This window comes from Myotis yumanensis, unplaced genomic scaffold, assembly GCF_028538775.1.
Source record: "Myotis yumanensis isolate MYYU_CA2020_CCGP unplaced genomic scaffold, mMyoYum1.0.hap1 SCAF_4, whole genome shotgun sequence".
NCBI classification, from domain to species: domain Eukaryota; kingdom Metazoa; phylum Chordata; class Mammalia; order Chiroptera; family Vespertilionidae; genus Myotis; species Myotis yumanensis.
The window spans coordinates 33601624-33623610 of record NW_027223755.1 but is presented as its reverse complement, the minus strand read 5'-3'; the positions used below and the strand labels follow the sequence as shown (position 1 = coordinate 33623610).

General features: G+C 38.8%; 1 protein-coding gene across 1 annotated transcript in view; it reads left to right on the top strand.

Moving 5' to 3' along the window:
* ADAMTS6 (ADAM metallopeptidase with thrombospondin type 1 motif 6) overlaps positions 1 to 21987 on the top strand; it is a 229076-nt gene that overhangs the window by 139576 nt on the left and 67513 nt on the right. The window contains exon 16 of the mRNA XM_070411450.1: positions 18709 to 18811. Within this exon, the coding sequence (XP_070267551.1) occupies positions 18709 to 18811 (103 nt within the window). The remainder of the gene's footprint in view (positions 1 to 18708; positions 18812 to 21987) is intronic.

Here is a 21987-nt window from a genome sequence, read left to right as displayed (position 1 = left end):
GGCAGGGGCTGGGTGGAGAGGGTCAAAGGGGGAAAGGGGTGGATATCTGTAATACTTTCAACAATAAAGATAAATTAAACAAAAAACACAAAACCACAGCTTTTACTTTCATGTCATCAGACCGTTACCTGCTATCTTCACTCTCTAACCCTATACCTATTTTAATTCTTGGTTATGCCATAATTATGTAGATAGTTTTTCAGCATCTTGTCTTCTAGATTTTTCCATAAGCATACAAACCTATTGTTATTTCTCCTATCTTGAAAAAACAAAAAGCCAGCCAGTTATTTTCCCACGTCTTATCTTCCTTTGTAACAAAATTCCTCAAAAATGTTGTCTATACTTACTGTATCTAATTCCTCTTCTCATTTTCTCCTAAAATTGCGACTGTCAGGTTTTTGCCCCCATATTCAACTGAAAATGTTCTTGTCATATCCCCAAAGCTCCTCCCCTGCTCTCTTAGCTAACTTTCTTCATGTTTTATTGGTTATGAGGCCACATGCCTACTCTTAAACCAGTCATGGGCAAAAGGAATGGGATTACTATAATTGGTTTAGTCTAATCCAGATATGCCTCTAATTGGGTTAAGGTCACATTCCCTTGAGAGGTAGATTCCTGAGCAAAAATCAGAACTCTGTTAGCAAGAAAGTAAAGAGTAATAGATATTGGTTATGCCACAGGTGTCTGTGTCAGAGCTCTTTAAGTTTCTGTCTTTGCAGTAGTGCCTCCTTATCTGAGCAGGATACATTCTAAGACACCAGGGGATACCTGAGACCCCAGATTGTACCAAACCCTATATGTACTTCCACCCACTCCCATACATACATACCTATAATAAAGTTTAACTTATAAATTAAGCACAGTAAGAGAGTAACAACAATAACTAAGAATAGTTAAAACAATATACTACAATAAAAGTTATATAAATATTATCGCTTTCTCAAAGTATCTTATTGTACTGTACTCACCTTTCTTCTTGTGATGGTGCGAGATGATATGCTGGACAAAGGGATGGAGTTGGAATTATGTGAGATTTCATCACATTACTCAGAACAGAATTTAAATTTAAAGGGAATTTAAATGCTTTTAAAAACTTATGAATGGTTTACTTCTGGAATTTTTCCATTTAATATTTTCAGACTGTGGTTGATATTGGGTAACTGAAATCAGAGAAAAGGGGGACTACTATATTGGTAGAGATAGTAGCAACAGAAGTAATAGTAGTAGCTGCTACTAACATTTATTGAGCACTTAGTATCTATCAAACCTATTATTTTACCCATATTTTCACCCCATACTGACAATTCTCCTCAGTAGTGACTTGGCTTGGTAAGACACTTTTAATTTCAATTTTTTCAACATAATCTAGAAACACTTTGATAATTTAAAGTTTTGGTATAATCTGTCTATTACAGCCTTGTTTCTGCAACATAAATTAACTCATAAATGATTGAATTATTTTGTTCCATATTTTGTGCCACTAAGCAATACACCAGCTGAAATCAAATTACATTGATATAGTTAGAGGAAATTTGTGCTGGACATGATGATTGTTCATCCCACATTCATCTTTTGGCTCAGTTGGTCACATGCTCTGTGGTTCAAGTCCTTATTTGCTGGGGTCCAACCCCAGCAGGTCCAGGGGTCCCCAAAGGTGTGGACGGAGTCGGCAAAGAAGGAATGACATGGAGGCTACGTCAGTTGATCAGCATAGCAAGGTTCTCCAACCAGAGGTTCTGTAGCCAAGTTCTGGTGCCATGTTCTCTCGCTAGGTTCTGTCTCTAGGTTCTGTCTAGGATCTCCAGCCAAGTCCTGTCTCTTGGTTCTCTCTCTAGGTTCTCTCTCTAGGTTCTTCAGCCAGGTTCAGTCACCAGGTTCTTTAGCCAGGTTCTATCCAGGTTCTTTTTCCATGTTCTGTCTAGGTTCTCCAGTGAAGTTCTGTAGCCAAGTTCTGTCCAGGATCTTTTGCCATGTTCTCTGGCTAGGTTCTGGTTAGGATCTGATGAGGATCTGATGAGGATCTGATGTTTATTGTCTTGTTACATCTGTATTTATACCAGCCAATTTTAATCCTGTCAATTTCTATTACAAAGGTTAGGGCGTTTCTTATCTCCATTCCAGGGAGTAAAGATTATGTAGCTTAACTACCCGCCTGGCACTTAATTAAGGGGTTGTATCCCTTCCCTAACCTCAGGGAAAAATCCCTACCTGGGGAAACAACCTTTCTCAGAGAGGTGACCTTCGTTAAAACACATGGCACTAAGGAGAGCAAACATATTAAGAACAATATGCTATATATGCCAGGTCCCTTGAAACATATGCTGTGCAGATGTTTCTTTCCTGCAGCGACTGTGTCAAGCAGCAAGGATGGACCGGCTTCCGGCAAATTCCCCCTTTTTTATTTTTTAAATGATAGCGCATGCAAATCAGTGGCCACCTCTCAGATTGGGCTGTTTAAGCCTCGGAAAAAGACTGGCAAGCAATGACAATAAGCATAGCTATAAACATAGTGGATGAAGCGCACAAGGAGCCCCGTTCCTTAGGAGGTTGCCGGCCTCTTCAGTCAAGAGATTTCAGCTGTCCTCAAGTTGTTGGTTTGGTTGTCCTTCTTGATCTGGCTAGCAGGCAGCGTCATTGGCAATGGGCTTCCCAAAGTGTTAGTGAGTTGAAGGGCTGCATCAAAGGGTCCATCAGGGCCGTGCTTGATGGTGGTGTCGGTGTCCAAGGAGGAGTAAGCTGTGTTCTCTGGGTCAGCTGTTATAGAGGATGGAGGGTAGTAGAGAGAAAAAGAAAAGAAAGCAGAAGAACTACAAGGCATAGAAGTGTTTAGAAAAAAGAAGAAGAAAGGGAAGAAGGCAGCATCCTGACACAGCCCTTTCCTTCGTCTGCGCCTTTCCCTGTGGTCCAAGGTAGAAATGGGAAACAGGTCCTGTTGCAGTGAGAGGGCAGCTGCTGTCAGCCAGTCTCTGTCTTTACCTGGGTCCCGATCTGAGCTGGGCCAAGTCTCTTTCTGTTATCTGGGTCCCGATCTGAGCTAGGCATGGGAAGCGGGAAGCAGCCATGGGGGCTGGAGACCTCCCTCAGAAGGGGCGAGTGTTCAAGCCCCTGCATAGTTGGGGGGGTGAGGATCTGTGCCCCACCTTTGTTGACCCCCAAGTTCTCTCCTGCCGGCCCCTCCGCGACTGTGCCTGTCTTAGGTTGTTCCTCCCTGAGGAATCTTACCCGTCTTTGACTAACCAGCCATCCTCCGGGGCCAAGCAGGGTGATGTGAGGTTCAGTTCTGTCTCCTTGGTAGCCTACGCCCCCATGGCCTCCACGCCCAGCAACTGCCTTGGGATCCCCTCACCTGCTGGTGGGGCCCTGACATTAATCACATATCTTGGGGAATCCAGGTTTCTTCTCCAGGGAGGGCCCAGCTCACGCCATTGGGCTAGAGACAGATCCATGGTACCAGCCACCATGAGGCTTCAACCTCAGCATGAACAGAGAGCTCAGGCAATAGCTATAGTCAATTGGATTGTAAGAAGAGGGTCCCTCTTGACACGAGGGTAAGAGGGGCTAATACAGGACAAAGGAGAGTCCCGGGACAGGGCTTTCTCAGCCCAGGATGTCAGGCTCTTGGTACAAGACAACTCCATGTATGGGACATATACCAGACACCCCTAGTCACGGCATAAAAGGGAGGTGTCCTTCCTGGAACAGTAGAGTAGGGAGATTCTAGAAAAGGCTGTGTTCAGGAGAGAAGGAGAAAGGCCAAAATACCAGCAAACAAGTAGTTAGATTTAAAAAAAAAAAAAGGAAAAAGGAAAGAAGATGTGGGGCAAAGCTGGGACATATGGAGGCACATGTGATCCTCCCAATGGACAGATTGTTCCAGCTCAGGGCTGCACATCTGCTGCAGACGGGCACTGGTCAGGTGTGCTAGGGTGAGGTGGAAACGGAGGGCGGTGAGACATAAGGTCGGACTAGACGGTCTGGAATCCACACAGGTGAGTCTGCGTCCTGTGGAAATATACAAGCATATCCTCTCCCCCGGGTTAAAAGTACATCAGGTCCCTTCCAGGCTCCTGTAAGCAAGTCTCTCCATTTGACGAGGACTTTAGGTTTAGTTAGATCAGGGTTCCAATGCCTGTACATCGGGGAATTTCCCTCAGAATCTACATTTAGTATATTAATTACAAATAGAGTATGTTGTAGAACATGATGAGGAGAGGAATATTTAAACTCATTTTCTTGTAATTTTTTAATTTGTGTTTTTAAAGTTTGGTGAGCCCTTTCTACTATAGCTTGGCCTTGAGGATTGTAAGGTATTCCTGTAGTATGTGCAATGCCGAATGTAGAGCATAAGTTTTTAAAAGCTCTAGAGGTATAGGCAGGCCCATTGTCTGTTTTAAGTGCCCTTGGTATTCCTAGGTAGGAAAAACATTGGAATAAATGTTGACTTACATCTTTAAAGGCTTCTCCTGTACGTGCAGAAGCAAGGATAACATGAGAAAAGGTATCAATACAAACATGCACACAGCAAAGTGGATGGACCGGCTTCCGGCACTTATTATTGTTTCTGCCTGTTTTTTTGTCCATTGGCCTCTTGTCCTTACAACCTAGCAAGCTCAACCCTTCCTTATTAACTTTTTCACCTTTTAAATAAGATAAAATCCTATGTTTACTCTAGCATTTCTTTGCTAGGAATCTGCCATGTATTTTTAAAATTATGCTAATATTTTCTTACAATTCTTATTGTTGGTAGTTTGTCTTTAGTCTGCCCCTAATGCTATTTTTCCTTTAGGCTTGATATTTTTAATTTGCAATTTTGCAGAAAGAGATTTTTCAGAAATGTGTGTATCCTATTAGAGCAGAAACTTATAATTTTAAAAATCTGTTGTTAAACTTTCTATTTTATAGACTACAGTATAGGACAGATAATTTAATAATAAACCAGAAGGGTGATTGATCAGAGTTAAGATTAAATAATGCAAGCAAGACTTCAGTATTTTCCAGCTAACATAGAATGGTGTTTCTATAGAATTATAGGGCTTTTATGTTTGTGTCCTGTAAGTTAACCTTTGTACTTTTTCCTAAAGGTATAATGCCTTAAATGTTCTTTTATTCTGTAGTGCCTCAATGTCTGTTACAAGCTACTCTAATTTAAGGGATTCAACAGAGTATATTTGTCTTTTATCAGATCAGCCTGCCTTAGTGCATGTTTTACACAGTTTAATGCTATGCACATTATATTTAGTGGCTCCATGAATAAGATCTGAGAGAAGACTTTCCAATTAGTTGAAATCAATTTGACAGCCGAGAAATGGAAAACAATGCATAAACATTTTGGGCTCCGTCATTTGTGATCCAAGATCTTTTCTTGAGATTTAAAGAGAGGTGATATAAAGGATGAATTCAAGTCATCATGGAAGCATTTTCAAATTAGTGTCCAGGATGAGATGATGTCAGGCGGTCAAGCAGTAGGATCGCCATGGCTCTTTATTTAGTGCCCTGAATCTTTGAGGCTTGCCCAGTGCTTTCTCATTTATGCCCTCATGTATTTGATCCATCCTATTTGCATTTATTTTAAGATCTTGCAACCCATTCCACATAGTTTACAGTCTCCAATACAGTACAGCACTCTTGATCTCCTTTCTGTGATTAACCAGCTGGTATTATAGATTACTGCTTAGTTCTCGTATTTTTACACATAATAATAATTATTATTAGTTCTAATTCTCTGATTAGAGTTGAGTTAGCTTGTGCTTACTTCAGCAGCACATATACTGGAGTTGAGTTAACTTCATTAAAATCACAACTGAAAAACAGAATAAATTAGAAAATCACAGGGAAAGGAAAATAATATAAAGCTAAGGCCAATATCTTAAATGTGAACCAAAAGATCCTTCTACTTACTCAAAGTGGTTCACAAATTTTGCTCTGAGTTTCCCAGTGACCCAAGTAAAGATGCAAACACTATCAGTTCTAGAATTCATAATGTCTAGTAGCTATGACAAAAGGAGCTATATCCACATGGCAACACTTTACTATTTTGAAGATTTAATACTCCTCCCATGTGGATCCCTGCACTGTGGTAAATCAGATTGAATCACATAAAGTAAACAGTACTCTGTTTGCCTAGATTACAGGAGAAATTATAACCTAGAAGGAATGTAGACCAAACAAAGTGGCAAGCACAAAAAGATAGCCACACGTTCTCCCTAATTTTATTCTCACCACAGACATTAGAAAGGTATTGGAATGGTAGGAAGAGAATAGTGAGTGTTACCATTAGTTCTTGTCCCACTTACCCCAGTTTCAAAGAAAGAGATCCACAGAGATAGAACAGGCAACGTGTAAAGACAAATATCTCCATGCTAAAATAGATCAGAAAAGGGTATCCAGCTGCAACATTGGCCTGACCACTCTCAACAGCAACATAACCAATCTAGAGGCCAAAATATTCACACGCGAGACTGAGGCTGATTATCTGTAGCAGCATCTATTAGATGGGCATCAGCACTGCTCTTGCTCAAAATCCTTCAAAAGAATCTAAACAAGGACTCTCTCTTTGACATCCACATCCAGTGGTCGGCAAACTGCAGCTCGCGAGCCACATGCGGCTCTTTGGTCCCTTCAGTGTGGCTCTTCCACAAAATACCAACTTCTGCGCATGGGCCACGAAGTTTCATCGCACTGTACGTGCGCGCCCGCACGTGGCATTTGGTGGAAGAGCCACACTGAAGGGGCCAAAGAGCCGCATGTGGCTCACAAGCCGCGGTTTGCCGACCACGGCGATGTGACGTTTGTCTCCAGGACAGACTAGGAGGTAAAGACAATAGCTATGGCAGAAACAAATGAATATGCTTTTCATCTTAAAACTACTGAGAAACTAGGAACATTTATTAAAGACACATAGGAGAATTGGATGAAATTTGGTCTTACCATTAAACCATAAATATAATAGAATATTTGAGATCATAAGCTAATCTCATAGGCATGGCCATGTGGAACTTGAGTTTGTAGAGCAGAATTTTATGGATGTACTGATGCTAAGAATTCATTGGTTAAGGACATAGTTCCCCTCTTTGGACATAGAGATAAATGATTGATAAGGTCCTGACAGTTTCTATAAATGTGTAAAGGTAGGAACTAACTAACAGAAATAAAGCCTCTAGATCTGTGCATTATATGCTGAAAGGTATTGGCTCAAAAATTTATTTTTTATTATTATCTGTATGAAATCTCCTTTTTACTGGCATACAAAATTTTCACTATTAATCAGGCATTTCTGCCATCCTGAGCAATTTTTCACTCTAATGACTTAAAACTATCATGCAAAATGTTCTAACAGGGTAACCATTGGGTGTACATAGTATAACTATTTTCAATAGAATTTATAGGTGCTGTGAATACCTTATTTGATAACTTGATTTTTTTGTAAGAAGGAAAAAGATGGCTATGTTAAGTTTATAAGCCAAATTTTATATCAAAACCTAAAGAAGAACTATTACTTTGAAAAGGACTTTTCTACATTTTTTAAAAGAATTTCCCAGTGTTTCTTCGGTATTTCCCAAACCAAGAAAATCCTTGTGTTTGTCCTGTTTGGTATTATTTGTCTTTATGCATCTGCTGATAATGTGACTAGAATAGAACTTCTGGTAAAAACTCAAGTTTCACTTTGGCTGAGATAGAAAGTTATATTATTCATGCATCTTAAGCATTTCACTTCCGTCCTTTATTTTATGCATCAAAACTATAAAAAATTAAAGAATCAAAGTGAGTTTTCCAGGTCATCTGTGGTCTGTTCTAGAATTTAAGCATAGATTGTATGGTACCTGGGTTTCTTCTCAGTGAAGCTGTGCTAAAAGGTATGTTATTCTGCAATTGTTTTCTTCTTCAGTCCATTGCTTAAGGTCATTAAGTGGTATGATTGCCTTGGTTGTGGTACACAGAAAAAGCATAGCCTTTATTTAGAGGTAGGATTGTAGTGAAAAAGAATGGACTTTGTATTCCCATTGACTTAAGCTTAAATCCTGACTGTAATACTTGTTGCTGTTTGACCTTGGCATGATACCTAACCTCAGGAAACTTTGGGGAACTCCTATATGGATGGAGTGTGATTATATCAAGCTTGCAGGGCTGTTTGAGAATTAAAAGAAGGAACACTTGCAAGCTATCTAGTGCTACTCCTAATACTTAATGTGTATTCAATACAGAGTACACATTAAGTATTATTTACATTTATGTGCTATAGATGAAAAATTACTTTCATGCATTAAATCCTCAAATCACTTTTATAAAGAAGAAGGACACGTCTTTTTTCAAGAAGGAACAGGCTAGTCCCATGGAAGGGATTCAGTAAGGTAGAATTTCTGAGTACTGTTCTAGGGCTCTCCTAGCACTGACCGTCTAACCCAGTGATGGCGAACCTTTTGAGCTCGACGTGTCAGCATTTTGAAAAACCCTAACTTAATTCTGGTGCTGTGTCACATATAGAAATTTTTTGATATTTGCAACCATAGTAAAACAAAGATTTATATTTTTGATATTTATTTTATACTAGTGGCCCGGTGCGCATTGAAATTCGTGCACATTGAAAGGGAATTAATTAGAGGAAATATTTAATTAAATATCTAATTAAAGGGAATTAATTAGAGGAAATATTTTAATATTGCTATTTGCCCTTTCTCTATAATAAAAGTGTGAGAGATAAAAGGAAATGAGTACAATGTATATGAAAATAATACATAATTTTATTAATAAATAAACAATAATAAAATGATATAACAACAACAAACTCATGATATAAAAACAACACTGATGCAAATAATGACTGATAAAGTGATTAAACTTATTCTAATATCTCCCTGTATACCACATTAAGAGTAAAAACACTTTCAGAGTGCTTGACTAATTTCCCTTGGGATAAAGTATTTACAACTTTAACTTTAACATCACACACTCTTCGAACTCGAGAGAAAGCAACATATAATTGACCATGTGCGAAAACGGGTTCGGGTAGGAATATTCCTACTCTGTCTAGAGTTTGTCCTTGTGATTTATTAATAGTCATTGCAAATGCTGGCATCACAGGAAACTGTCATTGAATTAATTTAAATGGGAGACCAGTGTTAGATGGGGACAAATCAATTCTTGGAATCAGAACAACCTCTCCCTCTGCAGATCCGGTTAATACTTCAGCTTCGATAATGATAGGTCGTAATCTTTTGATAATAAATCTGGTACCATTACAAAGACCCCATTTACTATTGGGATTTCTCAATAGCATGATGATTGCACCCGCTTTCAATTTTAATTTATGACACAGCATTCCCGAAGAAGTAATACTATTATTGAGAAATTTGATGGGAAAATTTTCCTTTTCAGCATCATCTGTTGAGTCAATGGAATCATCACTCAAATATGTGTGAAACTCTCCATCAAGTATATCCAAAATTTCTTCATTTAAGTTTTTAACATGCTCATTTTTTGGACAAAGAATTGCACATTTAGATATTTTTTTTAATATTATCTATAGATACACTATTTCCAAAGGTGGCTTCAATAATAGATCCGTTACAAATCATTTCATGGGGGATTTCAATAATATCCATTCCTAAATGAAAACTGCTATCAAGTTTGTCATCCCCAAGGTTTACTAACCATTCACTATAAGCAGAATCCTCTGATCTTATATTTGTTGTAAGAGACAACTTTCTGAAACATCCCCAAACATTGCAGTACTTTAAATTCGTTTGTACTATGGCCGATCGCATAGCATGCAGTACAATAGTGAGACATTGTTGAAAATCCCCTCTGAGAAGGAGAACTTTCCCACCAAATGCAACATTCAAATTCATAATTTCTCTTAGTAATCTATCTGTGGCGTTTATAGCATGACTGGATGCCATGGTGCATTCATCAATAATAAGAAGTTGGGCCTTTTTAATGATTTTAGCAACTTCACTCTTTATATCAAGTCTAGAAATTGAAGTTTCATTTAATGGAATTGGTAATTTATATTGGGAATGAAAGGTTCTTCCACCAAGAAGTAAATTTGCAGCAATTCCTGTAGGTGCTGTGGGTAAAACAGTACCACCATGACCTCTAATATACTGTGTTAAAACTTTATACAGATATGTTTTTCCACTACCACCTGGACCACCTAAGAAAAAGCATTTGGGGTGTACAGTTTGATCTTCGATGGCTGAAGTTATAGTCTTAAAGGCTGCCAACTGTTCATCATTCAGAGAATTTATCAAAACCTCTGCCCTTTGTTGCTCATACAATTGATCACATGTATTTGCATTCATTAATAAAGGATAGTCCGGAATTTTGAAATGTGAACATTTCATTCCATGCAATGTGAATACCTCCTGAATTTCGTTAAGGGCATGCGTTTCACAGTTTACACAGGCACCTTGTTTGGTGTGGCCTGTGGAGGATCGGTGCATTACACCCGCCAGCCTCAGATCCCCGCGGGAGGGCCGTTTGTGGGTTTGTGGGTGTGGCCGGTGGCAGATGGGTGCATTAGCACCCACAAACCCGGGATCCCCGCGGGAGGGCCGTTTGTGGGCGTGGCCGGTGGCAGATCAGTGCTTAGCACCCGCCAGCCTGGGATCCCTGTGGGAGGGCCGTTTGTGGGCGTGGCCGGTGGCGGATCGGTGCTTAGCGTCCCCAACCGCGGGATCCCTGCGGGAGGGCCATTTGTGGGCGTGACCGGTAGCGGATCGGTGCTTAGCGCCCCCAAGCCTGGGATCCCCGTGGGAGGGCCGTTTGTGGGCGTGGCCGGTGGTGGATCAGTGCATTAGCACCTGCCAACCCGGGATCCCCGCGGGAGGGCCGTTTGTGGGCGTGGCCAGTGGCAGATGGGTGCATTAGCACCCGCCAGCCCCGTATCCCCGCGGAAGGGCTGTTTGTGGGTGTGGCCGGTGGCGGATTGGTGCTTAGCGCCCACCAGTCCTGGGTCCCTGCTGGAGGGCCGTTTGTGGGTGTGGCCGGTGGCAGATTGGTGCTTAGTGCCCGCCAACCCGGGATCCCCGTGGGAGGGCCGTTTGTGGGCGTGGCCGGTGGTGGATCAGTGCATTAGCACCCGCCAACCCGGGATCCCCGTGGGAGGGCCGTTTGTGGGCGTGGCCAGTGGCAGATGGGTGCATTAGCACCCGCCAGCCCCGTATCCCCGCGGGAGGGCCGTTTTTGGTTGTGGCTGGTTGCGAATCGGTGCGTTAGTGCCCGCCAGCCCCAGATCCCCGCGGGAGGGCTGTTTGTGGGTGTGATCGGTGGCAGATCACTGCGGTTCCCCCGCCAGCCCTGGGTCGGGTCCCATATGGGCCACCTGCCACCTGGGTCGCAGATAGCAGGCCTGAATGGCAGTGGGGCTGGCAGGATGGCGCTGTCCCGCCCTGCCTGCAGTATGCAAATTAGCCGCCATCTTTGTTGGCAGTTATTTTGCATATTGCCCTGATTAGCCAATGGGAAGCGTAGCGGAGGTACGGTTAATTACCCTTTTTGTCTTTTATTAGATTAGATATTTAAATGCCATTTAACAAAGAAAAATCAACCAAAAAAATGAGTTTGCATGTCACCTCTGACACGCGTGTCATAGGTTTGCCATCACTGGTCTAACCTTACCCTGCATCACAATCAGAGAGCTGAGAGCACCCTGAAACTACCAACCTTCCCCCCAGGGAGAGGTGTGGTGCCAAAGTACAGAGTTGATCCATTAGTTATAACTAACAGTTTGTAACTGTGTCCCAAGTTATAATCAGAAAACAAATTAGTATCAGCCACTTTATCCTTATAAATATTGTACATAATATACTATTATATGTGTAAAGAAATAACAGGACCAGTGTCATTACTCTTCTTTAAGTATAAATTTTATGGTGTGCATCAAATTTTGAAAATTAGTACTAGATTATACACAAAAGAGAGCTTGTTTGTTTATTTTGTTCTTAAAAGAGATGTTCAAAAAACCACCAAGTGAAAGTTTGTTTCTTAACATATTTATAGGCTTAGGGGAAAGGGTTATGTTATGGATAGATGGCATTTTAATTAAATGTGGTCTCTGCAAGGTACATTAGAACTAACTTTAATTTTGAAAACTTGCATAGAAGATTATCGTATCAAATATGTCAGGTAGATTCAAGTTTGGAACATGCAGGTTTATCAGGCTTTTGTTTTTCTTTAAAAGTAAATGAAAAGTGAAACTACAAAAAAAAAACCAACCCAGAAATTATATGGGGGACAAGAGATAAGAAGGTTGGATCAAAACTGGGGTTGCAATGATTCACTATTTGCATTGAACTCAAAATTTAACATTGGAAACGCCCTCATGTATTACTTTAATGAGATAATCAGGCAGTTCCTGAAAGCTAGGAAATCTGGAATTTTGTTGGCAACTTGTAAGAGAGGGTGTGGAAGAAAGGCCTTTTTAAACCCATGTGGCATTTTTTTTCCTGTGTAATTTAGAAAAAGATGCCTAGTCCTATGTCAGGTGCATGGCTTGCTCAACAAAGCAAGGGTTGGAATCCAGACTCCACTCATGCTTCCCCAACCAATGGGGTATTACTGGCTAAGAATATGTTGCTATCCTGGAGAGGAAGAAGATAATTAAATTTGGGGAGTGTAGAAGGTTGTTCTAGTATAATAGTGGAGAAGTAAAACTGCATTTGATGTGAAAGCGAGAAAGGAAAGAAGGGGCAGAAGGTGAGAAAGACATAAAGAATGTAGAAGAACAAAATGCCAATATTGCTTATTTTGCAATTTTCCCCGAGTCATAGGAATCCTGGTATCTTCCCCCTGCCTTTCTCCTCTAGGAAGAGGAGAGGGGAGGGAAAGGGAAAAAGAGTTTTCATTCTCAGCCTGCTTCTCACTCTTTATTACCCATAAGGCAAAGTACAGGATTTTCAGCATTTTCCTCATTTGCAAAATATTTTGGGTTGTATTTCTCTTAACGGTATGGGCTTTTGGGGTATGTTTTGCAAATGAAAACAAGAAGGCGCACATGGATTTCTGGACTTGCCAAGGTCACCCTATTCTTCAGGACAAAAACCATGATTAGAACCCCAGTCATAGAAATACCCCTGTAAAGTTTGTCAGCAGAAGCTAAGATTTCTTTCTATAGCAACTTTTATGCCCCCAATGAATTACTCTTTTTTAGATTTATCTACCAATAAAATAGCATTAAGTCAAAAGGAGATGCTTTTAAACTATCAATAAAATTGGAAACATAAGATAGTCTGCAGAATGTGCTAACTTAACATAGATTTCTGAGAAATGGAGATAAAAGTGATAATATTTTTAAAATTTCTTTGAAAATGCTAAGATCAAAAGTTGCTGAGACCTGCAGCTTTGCTCTCTGGATTTATGCAGGGCCCTGCTGGTCGCTTTTAAAAAGGAGAGGATGCTGATTAGTGTGAACACTAGGAGCCTGAAAACCTGTCAGGCTTCACAGAAAGAATTTGTTGCTTATGCCCATTGTTCTCTGTTAGGATTTCTGCATAGTGTCAGCACTTATAATCCCTAAGTAATTTAAAAAGCATTACTCCTTAAAATCTCTATTCTTTTTAAACAAAAACTAAAAAAATATATTTTATGTAATTTTTTCTTAAGAAATGAACTCTTCTTTGATCACTTTCTTTGGAACCAGCATGTACAATTCCTACTGAGCTTATTTCTAATCAACACAAATTCAGAGCATTCAGTGAAGGAAACATTGAAATCAGGAGAACAGAACACTAGCTGTATATATTCTAGAACCAGAAAGCATGAGATCAAGTCCCCAAGTCTATTACCGTTCCCTAGACCAGTGGTTCTCAACCTTCCTAATGCCGCGACCCTTTAATACAGTTCCTCATGTTGTGATGACCCCCAATTTCATTGTTACAAATTGAACATAATTAAAGCATAGTGATTAATCACAAAACAATATGTAATTATATATGTGTTTTCCGATGGTCTTAGGCGACCCCTGTGAAAGGGTCGTTCGACCCCCAAAGGGGTCGCGACCCATAGGTTGAGAACTGCTGCCCTAGACCCTTCCATCTTCCATTCTCCTCGATGAACATCCCAAACACACTCTTGCCTCGGGGCCTTTGCATTTCCTGTTTCCCTGGAGCACTCTTTTCACAGATGTGTACATAAATCACTCCCTTAGTTTCTTTTAACTCTGCTCCAATGCCACCTTATCCGAGAGAATTTCTCTGACTATACTATTTAAAACTTCCCTCCACCTCACTATCAGTCTCCTTAACCTGCTTTGTTTTTCTTCTTTCTCACTCCATTACAATGAGCTCCATGAAAGCAGGGACCTAATCTGTTCTGTCTATTGCCTCATATCCAGAGCCTAGATCATATGTGACACATAGTAAGCATTTTATATACATTTGCTGAACAAAACAAAGGCCAGTTCTTGGTGCTTGTTTTAAGAGGGCTAATGATGAGTTGTGATGTGCCCTTAGGAAACCCATTAAGGTCTAGATAGCTTTCAGTTAAGGGTTAGATTTGCTCAGTGTGGATCCAGAAGAAAAGAGCAAGACAGATTTTGGCTGAATGTAAGGAAGAACCTGATAAGAATTGTAGCTGTCTGAAAAGTACTTGATATTTCTGTAGATGCTTATTCAGATTGTGTGACCACTTTGGGGATAATTATAGGGGACATTTAAGCAGCGTGTACAAATTAGATTATATTACTTCTAAAATCAATTCTTAAAAATGTATGATTTGGCATTGACTCAAAAATTAATAATCAAGTTTGGTTCTTCTGCAAAATGTTGCCAGACAGATTGTATCTATTCTGTTAGCACCTAAAGCAGGGGTTGGCAAAATCTATTTCCTTGGCCAAATTTGGTCCCTCGCCTCTTTTTGTAAATAAACTTTATTGGAACACAGCCATGGCCATTTACATATATGTTTATGGCTTCTTTCACATTATAATGGCACAGTTGAATAGTGACAACCAATACTGTATGGAACACAAAAATCAAAATATTTACTATGTTGCTCTTTGCAGAGAAAGTTTGCCAACCTCTGTACCCTTAACCAATAAACTATGGAAATATACCTGTATTCAACCTACCAATTTCTCCTCTTCCTTCTTCATCGTTATTGATTGTTGTATGTGTCAGTAAAGATCCAACCATAATAATATAGGTCATTCTGAATATTCAAATAGAGGGAATTTAGTGCACATACTTGGTTACTTGGCAACTGAAGAGGCTTGCAAGCCCATAGATCAGGGTCAGCAGGAAGATGCCACTACTCCTACCAGAAAGATCCAGGAAGGAGGTAATTTTATCAGAGTCCAGAAGCTGGAAGCATAGCATGGGGTGGAGGTGTGGGGCTTTTGTTTCCTGAAGTTAGAGCCGCAGAAGGATTCTGCGCCTGCCTAAGATGCTTTCTGAGGTAGATAGGAAATGAGAGAAATGCCCTGGCTTCTCCCACGCGTGCCTTTCGTTGCCTGCACCTAACCAGAAGGCAGCTGGCACAGAAGCCTGGGATATGGAGCTTGCAGAGTCTGTTCCCCTGATATATAGAGCAGAGCAGGAACGATGAGGGATAGTCTATGGATGCCTGACCCCAAACCAGCACTGCTGCCAATAGTTATTCAGAGCTACCATGTGCCAAGTACAGAGCTAGACATTTTACATGAATCTTCAACTAGGAGATAAATACTAGTTTATAGACGAGGGTTGGAAAATGAATTACATTGCTCAAGGCCATGAATTAAACAAATGACAAAGTTAGAATCGAATCCAGGCTAGTCTTACTCCAAAATTCTTATTTTATAAGAATTGGCCCTCTTATTCTATAAATGAGAAAAAAAAAAGTAGCTTGGAGAAGATAAGAAACTTACAGCTGGAAATGACAAGATTAGGTCCATAGTCCAACTTACTCCTGTTAGGTCTTTGTGTATCTTAACAGCTAAAGCCTCACACTGTTACTGTAGCATTTAGACAGTGTCCAGAGGAGGTGCCACTCAGATGAGGGAGGTGTCCTTGCATCCTGAAGCTATTACTAAGCAAACTTTTCTGTACTCAGTACTCTGTTGTAAAATGGGATTATTAAGGACAACCACCTCATAAGAGTGTAGACAGAGATTCAATAGATAATAGATCTTGAGACCTCTGAACAGTGTGCCCCAGAGTAGGTACTCACTAAATGCTCAGTCGCTGTTGTCATTGCTAATATTTTTATCATGCTGACATATGGAGTGATTATTCCAGGAAAAGAGTGGATCAGAACTTTTACAACATATTATCCAAGTGCTTCATGAAACACCAATATCCTCCTATTGGACCCTTTCTCTTCTAGCTAGGAGTGACACTACAAGATAATTAGGAATAGGATTTTTATTCTTAAGTGAATGGCCTTCACGAAACCTTAGTTTGTTAACTTGAGGCTTTTTTATGTACCAGTGCTTTTCTATGAAATGTTATCTGCTCTCGTGCTTCCATACAGTTTGTTTCATCTAGGATGGCCTTTTTCCAGCTAATTCCCAACATATGACCTTTCCCTTCCTGTCCCCATGGCTTTACTTGGCTTTATTCTTAATAATCCCCCCCACCCCTACCCCGAAAGTCCTTTTGCTTAACCAGCTCAATTCTTACAATATTTTATAATGTTACAAAGATTAAGTTTTCATAATACTTTTATTATAATTATAAATACACTCAAGGTTTGCTTCCAGAGGAAAAGTTTCCCTATGATTAGTCACATGACACATTGATCGTTTGCCTTCATACAGCACCTGCATCATGCCGTCCTATAAGTACTGCCTGCAACAGTGCTGTGGTTTGTCTATTTGTATCTTGTTTCTCCAACTCGTTTGAAAGCTGTGAGAATTTTTAGGTAGTTGGTGCTTTACAAATACTTAAGTTTTATGTGAAAACTTGTACCTATAGTTAAAATTATTTGTATTTTTAAAAATTGATAATATTTGCTTAAAAACCAGCCTTGCTGCACGGCAAGGCCACTGACAACTCCAGTCCTTGTGTGAGGTTCCCTGGAAATGGCTAGGAAAGGAAAGCGGTAGCACACTATGAAGCAAGACAGCAGAAGCATATCTTTCCAGTGTGATGCACTATGTAGCCTACGGTTCATACTTAGTTTGCATTTTTTTGAAAAGACAGGTAAAAATGGTCATTTGGCAAGCAGAATCATTAGGTTTGGCATTGCAGTGTCATATTTTAATGTGCAGAAAAATATTTTAAATTCTGGGCCCGGCCGAAACCGGTTTGGCTCAGTGGATAGAGCGTCGGCCTGCGGACTGAAGGGTCCGGGGTTCGATTCCGGTCAAGGGCATGTACCTGGGTTGCGGGCACATCCCCAGTGGGAGATGTGCAGGAGGCAGCTGATCGATGTTTCTCTCTCATCAATGTTTCTAACTCTCTATCTCTCTCCCTTCCTCCCTGTAAAAAAATCAATAAAATATATTTAAAAAAAAAAAAATTCTGGGCCCATAACAGAATGTAGACCTGCTCTCACTATTTCCAGAATCTGAGGCTTTGGACTTGATATGCTAGTAATTTGAACCATAGTATATAGAAAGTAATGGTGACCATGCAAATATTTGCACATTGTGGTCTATTATTTTTGCACATGCTTCAAGGGACTGACATCAGAAAAATGTATAAAATACAGTAAATGTAGAGATCCCATGGAAGGTGGTAAAAAGCCTGAAAATGATATCTGAGAGTGTCTGTAACATACCCATTATTTATTCACAATTAATAATTTTATCTAATGACTTGCTCCATTCTTCCATATTTAAAGTGAGTGTTTCTCGATCAGTAGCTTCAAGTTTTAGGTGCAACAGCTGCAGAACTCTAAAAGATACATCAAATTAGGTCATATTGTTCAAACACTGTGAGATGTTATACTTTTAATTCTTTATGAACTTAAGTATTGAATTTAGGATGGCCCTGTGGTATTCGGCATCTGGACCTAGCTAGATTGGCAAGATTTTCCTCTGTAAAAAAATCCAGGTAGAAGAAGCATTCCAAATTTCAAAAACAAATAATTCTCTCTTCACCTTCCCAACATCCTTCTCTGTCTCCCACTCAACGCATGTACATGTTTTGAACCAAATTAGTATTTTATTTTCTGTGATGTTAAAGTTGAAATGTAAATCCTAATAAGTCCACATTCCTTGAATTGGAAGGTGTTTAAACTTGAGGCCTAGCATTTTGCCCATTTCATCCCATGTCTTAAAATACGGTTTTTGTCAGAGCTAGACAGTAAACAGCTATAGTAGTCGGGATCCAAACCACAATTAATAGTGCTGAATGTCATGTTACAAATCTGCCTCTTGATTCCTTAAAATAAAGAGCTGGGAGTAGCTGTGGCAACTGGACCTCAACCACTGCTACCAAAAAGATTTTGTGTTTTGATTTCTTCTCCTGGTTTTTATTTGTGCTTATAAGGAGATACCTGATGGATGGATTGCAAAGTGGACTATGACATGCATCTGAGTGTAAAGTTATATGGAAACTGTCTAACGCTTCACTTTGTTTAAATGACTTCAGTTATTTCTTCTGTGGCTAAGATTACAATTCAGACACTTCAGTCTGAATGCTGTTTGTAAAAGAGTAGAGCATGTTCCAGAGAGTAAGGCAGTGAGCTAATGTGATGGAGTTCAGGCAATTTTAATTTTAGGGACGCTGTCCCTTGGTTTTGGAATTTTTCAACAATCGTACCATTTATGATTTTATTTTATTTTAGCCATGTCCTTTGGGGGCCCGAGATTTTCGAGAGAAACAGTGTGCAGACTTTGACAATATGCCTTTCCGTGGAAATTATTATAACTGGAAACCCTTTACTGGAGGTAATGTATAACCTGGCAGAGCATTCATCATGCTTGAGAGCTTTGCAAACATGAAAGAGTATATAAATAATACAAAGACACACACATTTCTACACATACTAGTAAAAATTAGTGTTTGTAAATCAAAGCAGGAAAATACTTATAATACTGTAAAGGTCTCATGTTTTAGTTTCCCTGTAATGAACTTTATGTTAGTACAAATGATCAGAAATCATTTTTTTGAGTTCTTGACTTCTTGAGGTATGTGGACATTACATTATAATCATTTATAATCACGAAGTATTTAGAGCTATCACCCTAAAAACAAATTATAACAATATAAATCAACTCAAAGAGGCCAGGAAAATGTGTTCTTTCTTGAGAAAAGGCTAAGGATCTTACCATAGATTTTTAAAATTCTTTTTTAGTGTTGGGAAACATTTTTGCTCTTTAATTTGGGCATGTATCAAACACCAGTTGTTCAGTAAGCACAAAAAGTTTGCTTACACTCCCAAAATACAAACTAAGTTTTGTTAAAATTTTCTCTTGGAAAGATTGAATGCACATTCAAAATTTCTGCTTGTTTTAACATTTTTGAAAAAATTTCAACATAGAACAATATTGAAATAATTTTACAGTGATGTTTTTATCCACCACCAAGATTCTACCATTAACATTTCAGTATATATTTTTCATTACATGTCTAGTCATTTCTGTCCATTCATCAATCTATGCTTTTTTTAAAATGCATTTCAAAGTAAATTGTAGTCATTAATATACTTTCCTGTAAGTAATTAAGCATGCATACATCAACCTCAGTTCAGTACTGTTTACTTTTTTCTTTTGAGGTTAGATTATGTACAATGAAATGCACAAATCTTAACTGTCCTTTCCCTGAGTTTTAACAAATGCATGTACCTGTAAAACTCTACTGAGATATAGAAAATTACCATTACCTCCATAGTCCTTCCCAGTCCATAGCTGCCTCTACCTGTTTGTTCTAAGAGGCAACTACTGTTATGATTTTTTTTTTTTTTTACCATAGATTAGCTTTGCCTATTCCAGAACGTCATATAAATGAAATTATGTCATATTTTCTCTTTTGTGCAAGGCTTCTTTAAGCCCAATGTTTTTGAAATCCATCTGCATTATTGCATGTATAAGCAGTTCATTCCTTTTTATTGCTAAGCAGTATTATAACCATTTCGCTTTTCCATTCTGTGACTGATGGACACCTGGGGTGTTTCTAGTTACAGTTGTTATGAATCAGCTGCTGTGATTATTTGCATACTCATCTTTTTGTGAGCATATGTTTTCATTTCTCTTGGGTAAATACTTAGGAGTAGAATTGTTGAATAATAGGGTAGGTATGAGTTTAATTTAAAAAAAAAAAAAACTGCCAGATATTTTTCCAAAGTTATTATACCATGTCACAACTCCCACCAACAATGTGTCAGTTCTGTTTGTTCCATATCCTTGCCAATATTTGGTGTTTTCAGTCTTCTCCTGGTGGGTGTATAATGATATTTTACTGTAGCTTTAATTTGCATTTCTTTTTTTAAAAATCTATTTTTATTGATTTCAGAGAGGAAGGGGGAGAGAGAGAGATAGAAACATCAATGATAAGAGAGAACTATTGATCGGCTGCCTCCTGCACACCCCCTTACTAGGGATTGAGCCCGCAACCTGGGCATGTGCCCTTGGCCGGAATCGAACCCGGGACCCTTCAGTCCGCAGGCCAATGCTCTATCCACTGAACCAAACCCGCTAGGGCTTTAATTTGCATTTCTGATTATTGATTATGTTGAGCACATTTTCATGTGCCTATTGACCATTTATGTATCTTCTTTTGTTAAGTGTTCACATTTCTTGCCTATTTTCAAATTGGTATTTTATCTTTTCACTAGAGGCTTGATGCACAAAATTCGTGCAAGGGGCTCGGCTCTCACAGCCCCATCTTCATCCGGAAGGACATCCGGAAGGTCATTCAGCTATCCAGTTTAATTAGCATATTACACTTTTGTTGTTATAGATTCTCTAGTGGTAGTCACTTATCAGATAAGTTTTACGAATATTTTCTCACAGTCCGTGGCTCTCCTGTTACTTTTTAAATGGTATTTTAGATGAGTATAGGATTTTAATTTTGATGAATTCTAATTTTTCAATTTTTTTCTTTTATGGTTATTGTGTTCTGTGTCCTGTTTTAGAAATCTTTGTCTACTTCAACTCTAGATGGTATTTTTTAATCTTTTCTTCTAAAAGCCAGGTTTTTTATCTTTAAATTTAGATGTACAATCTAAAACAATTTAGGGATATGGTGTGTATTTGTAGTATATTTATGTACTCTATTTTGTTTCATCAATCTATTTGTCAACTCCATATTAGTACCACACTGACTTAATTATTGTAATTGTATAGTCTTGGACACAGGTAGCATAAGTTCCTCCAACTTTGATCTTTTTTAAAAGAGTTATTTGGATATTCTAAATGCTTTGCATTTCCATATAAATTATAAAATTTGTTGTTAATTTCTACAGAAAAACATGCTGGGCTTATGCTTGTTATCATGTTGAATCTGTAGATCAATACAGGGAGAACTGACAAATTCAAATATTGAATTTTCCAATTTATGAACATAGTATATATCTCTATGTATTTGTGTCTTTTTTAATGTCTCTAGCTATGTTTTGTAGTTTTAGGTATAAGGTGTTGTACATCTTTTGTTAAACCTATTTCTGAGTAATTTATGTGTTTTGACACTATTGTAAATGAAAGTTTTAAAAATTTCATTTTTAATTATTAACTCTAGTGTATAAAAATAAAATTAATTTTTATATATTAATTTTGTGTTCTGTTATTTAGGATTTTCTTGCTAAATAGTCATATTATTTGGAATAGAGACGGTCTATTTCAATCTTTTTGCCTTTTATTTCATTTTCTTGTCTTAATGCACTGGCTTGGCCCTTCAATACAATTTGTGCATTTGGAGATTATATGTGATTTTCTTCTTTATTCTGTTAATATGATAAATTACTTGGCAGATTTTATAATGTCAAACCAACCTTTTATTCCCAGGATAAACCCTATGTGGTAATGATTTACTATTTTTTATATGTTATTAAATTTAATAGCTAATATTTTATTAAGTATATTTGTGTCTATGTTCATAAGGGAAACTGATTTCTAAATTTTATTTT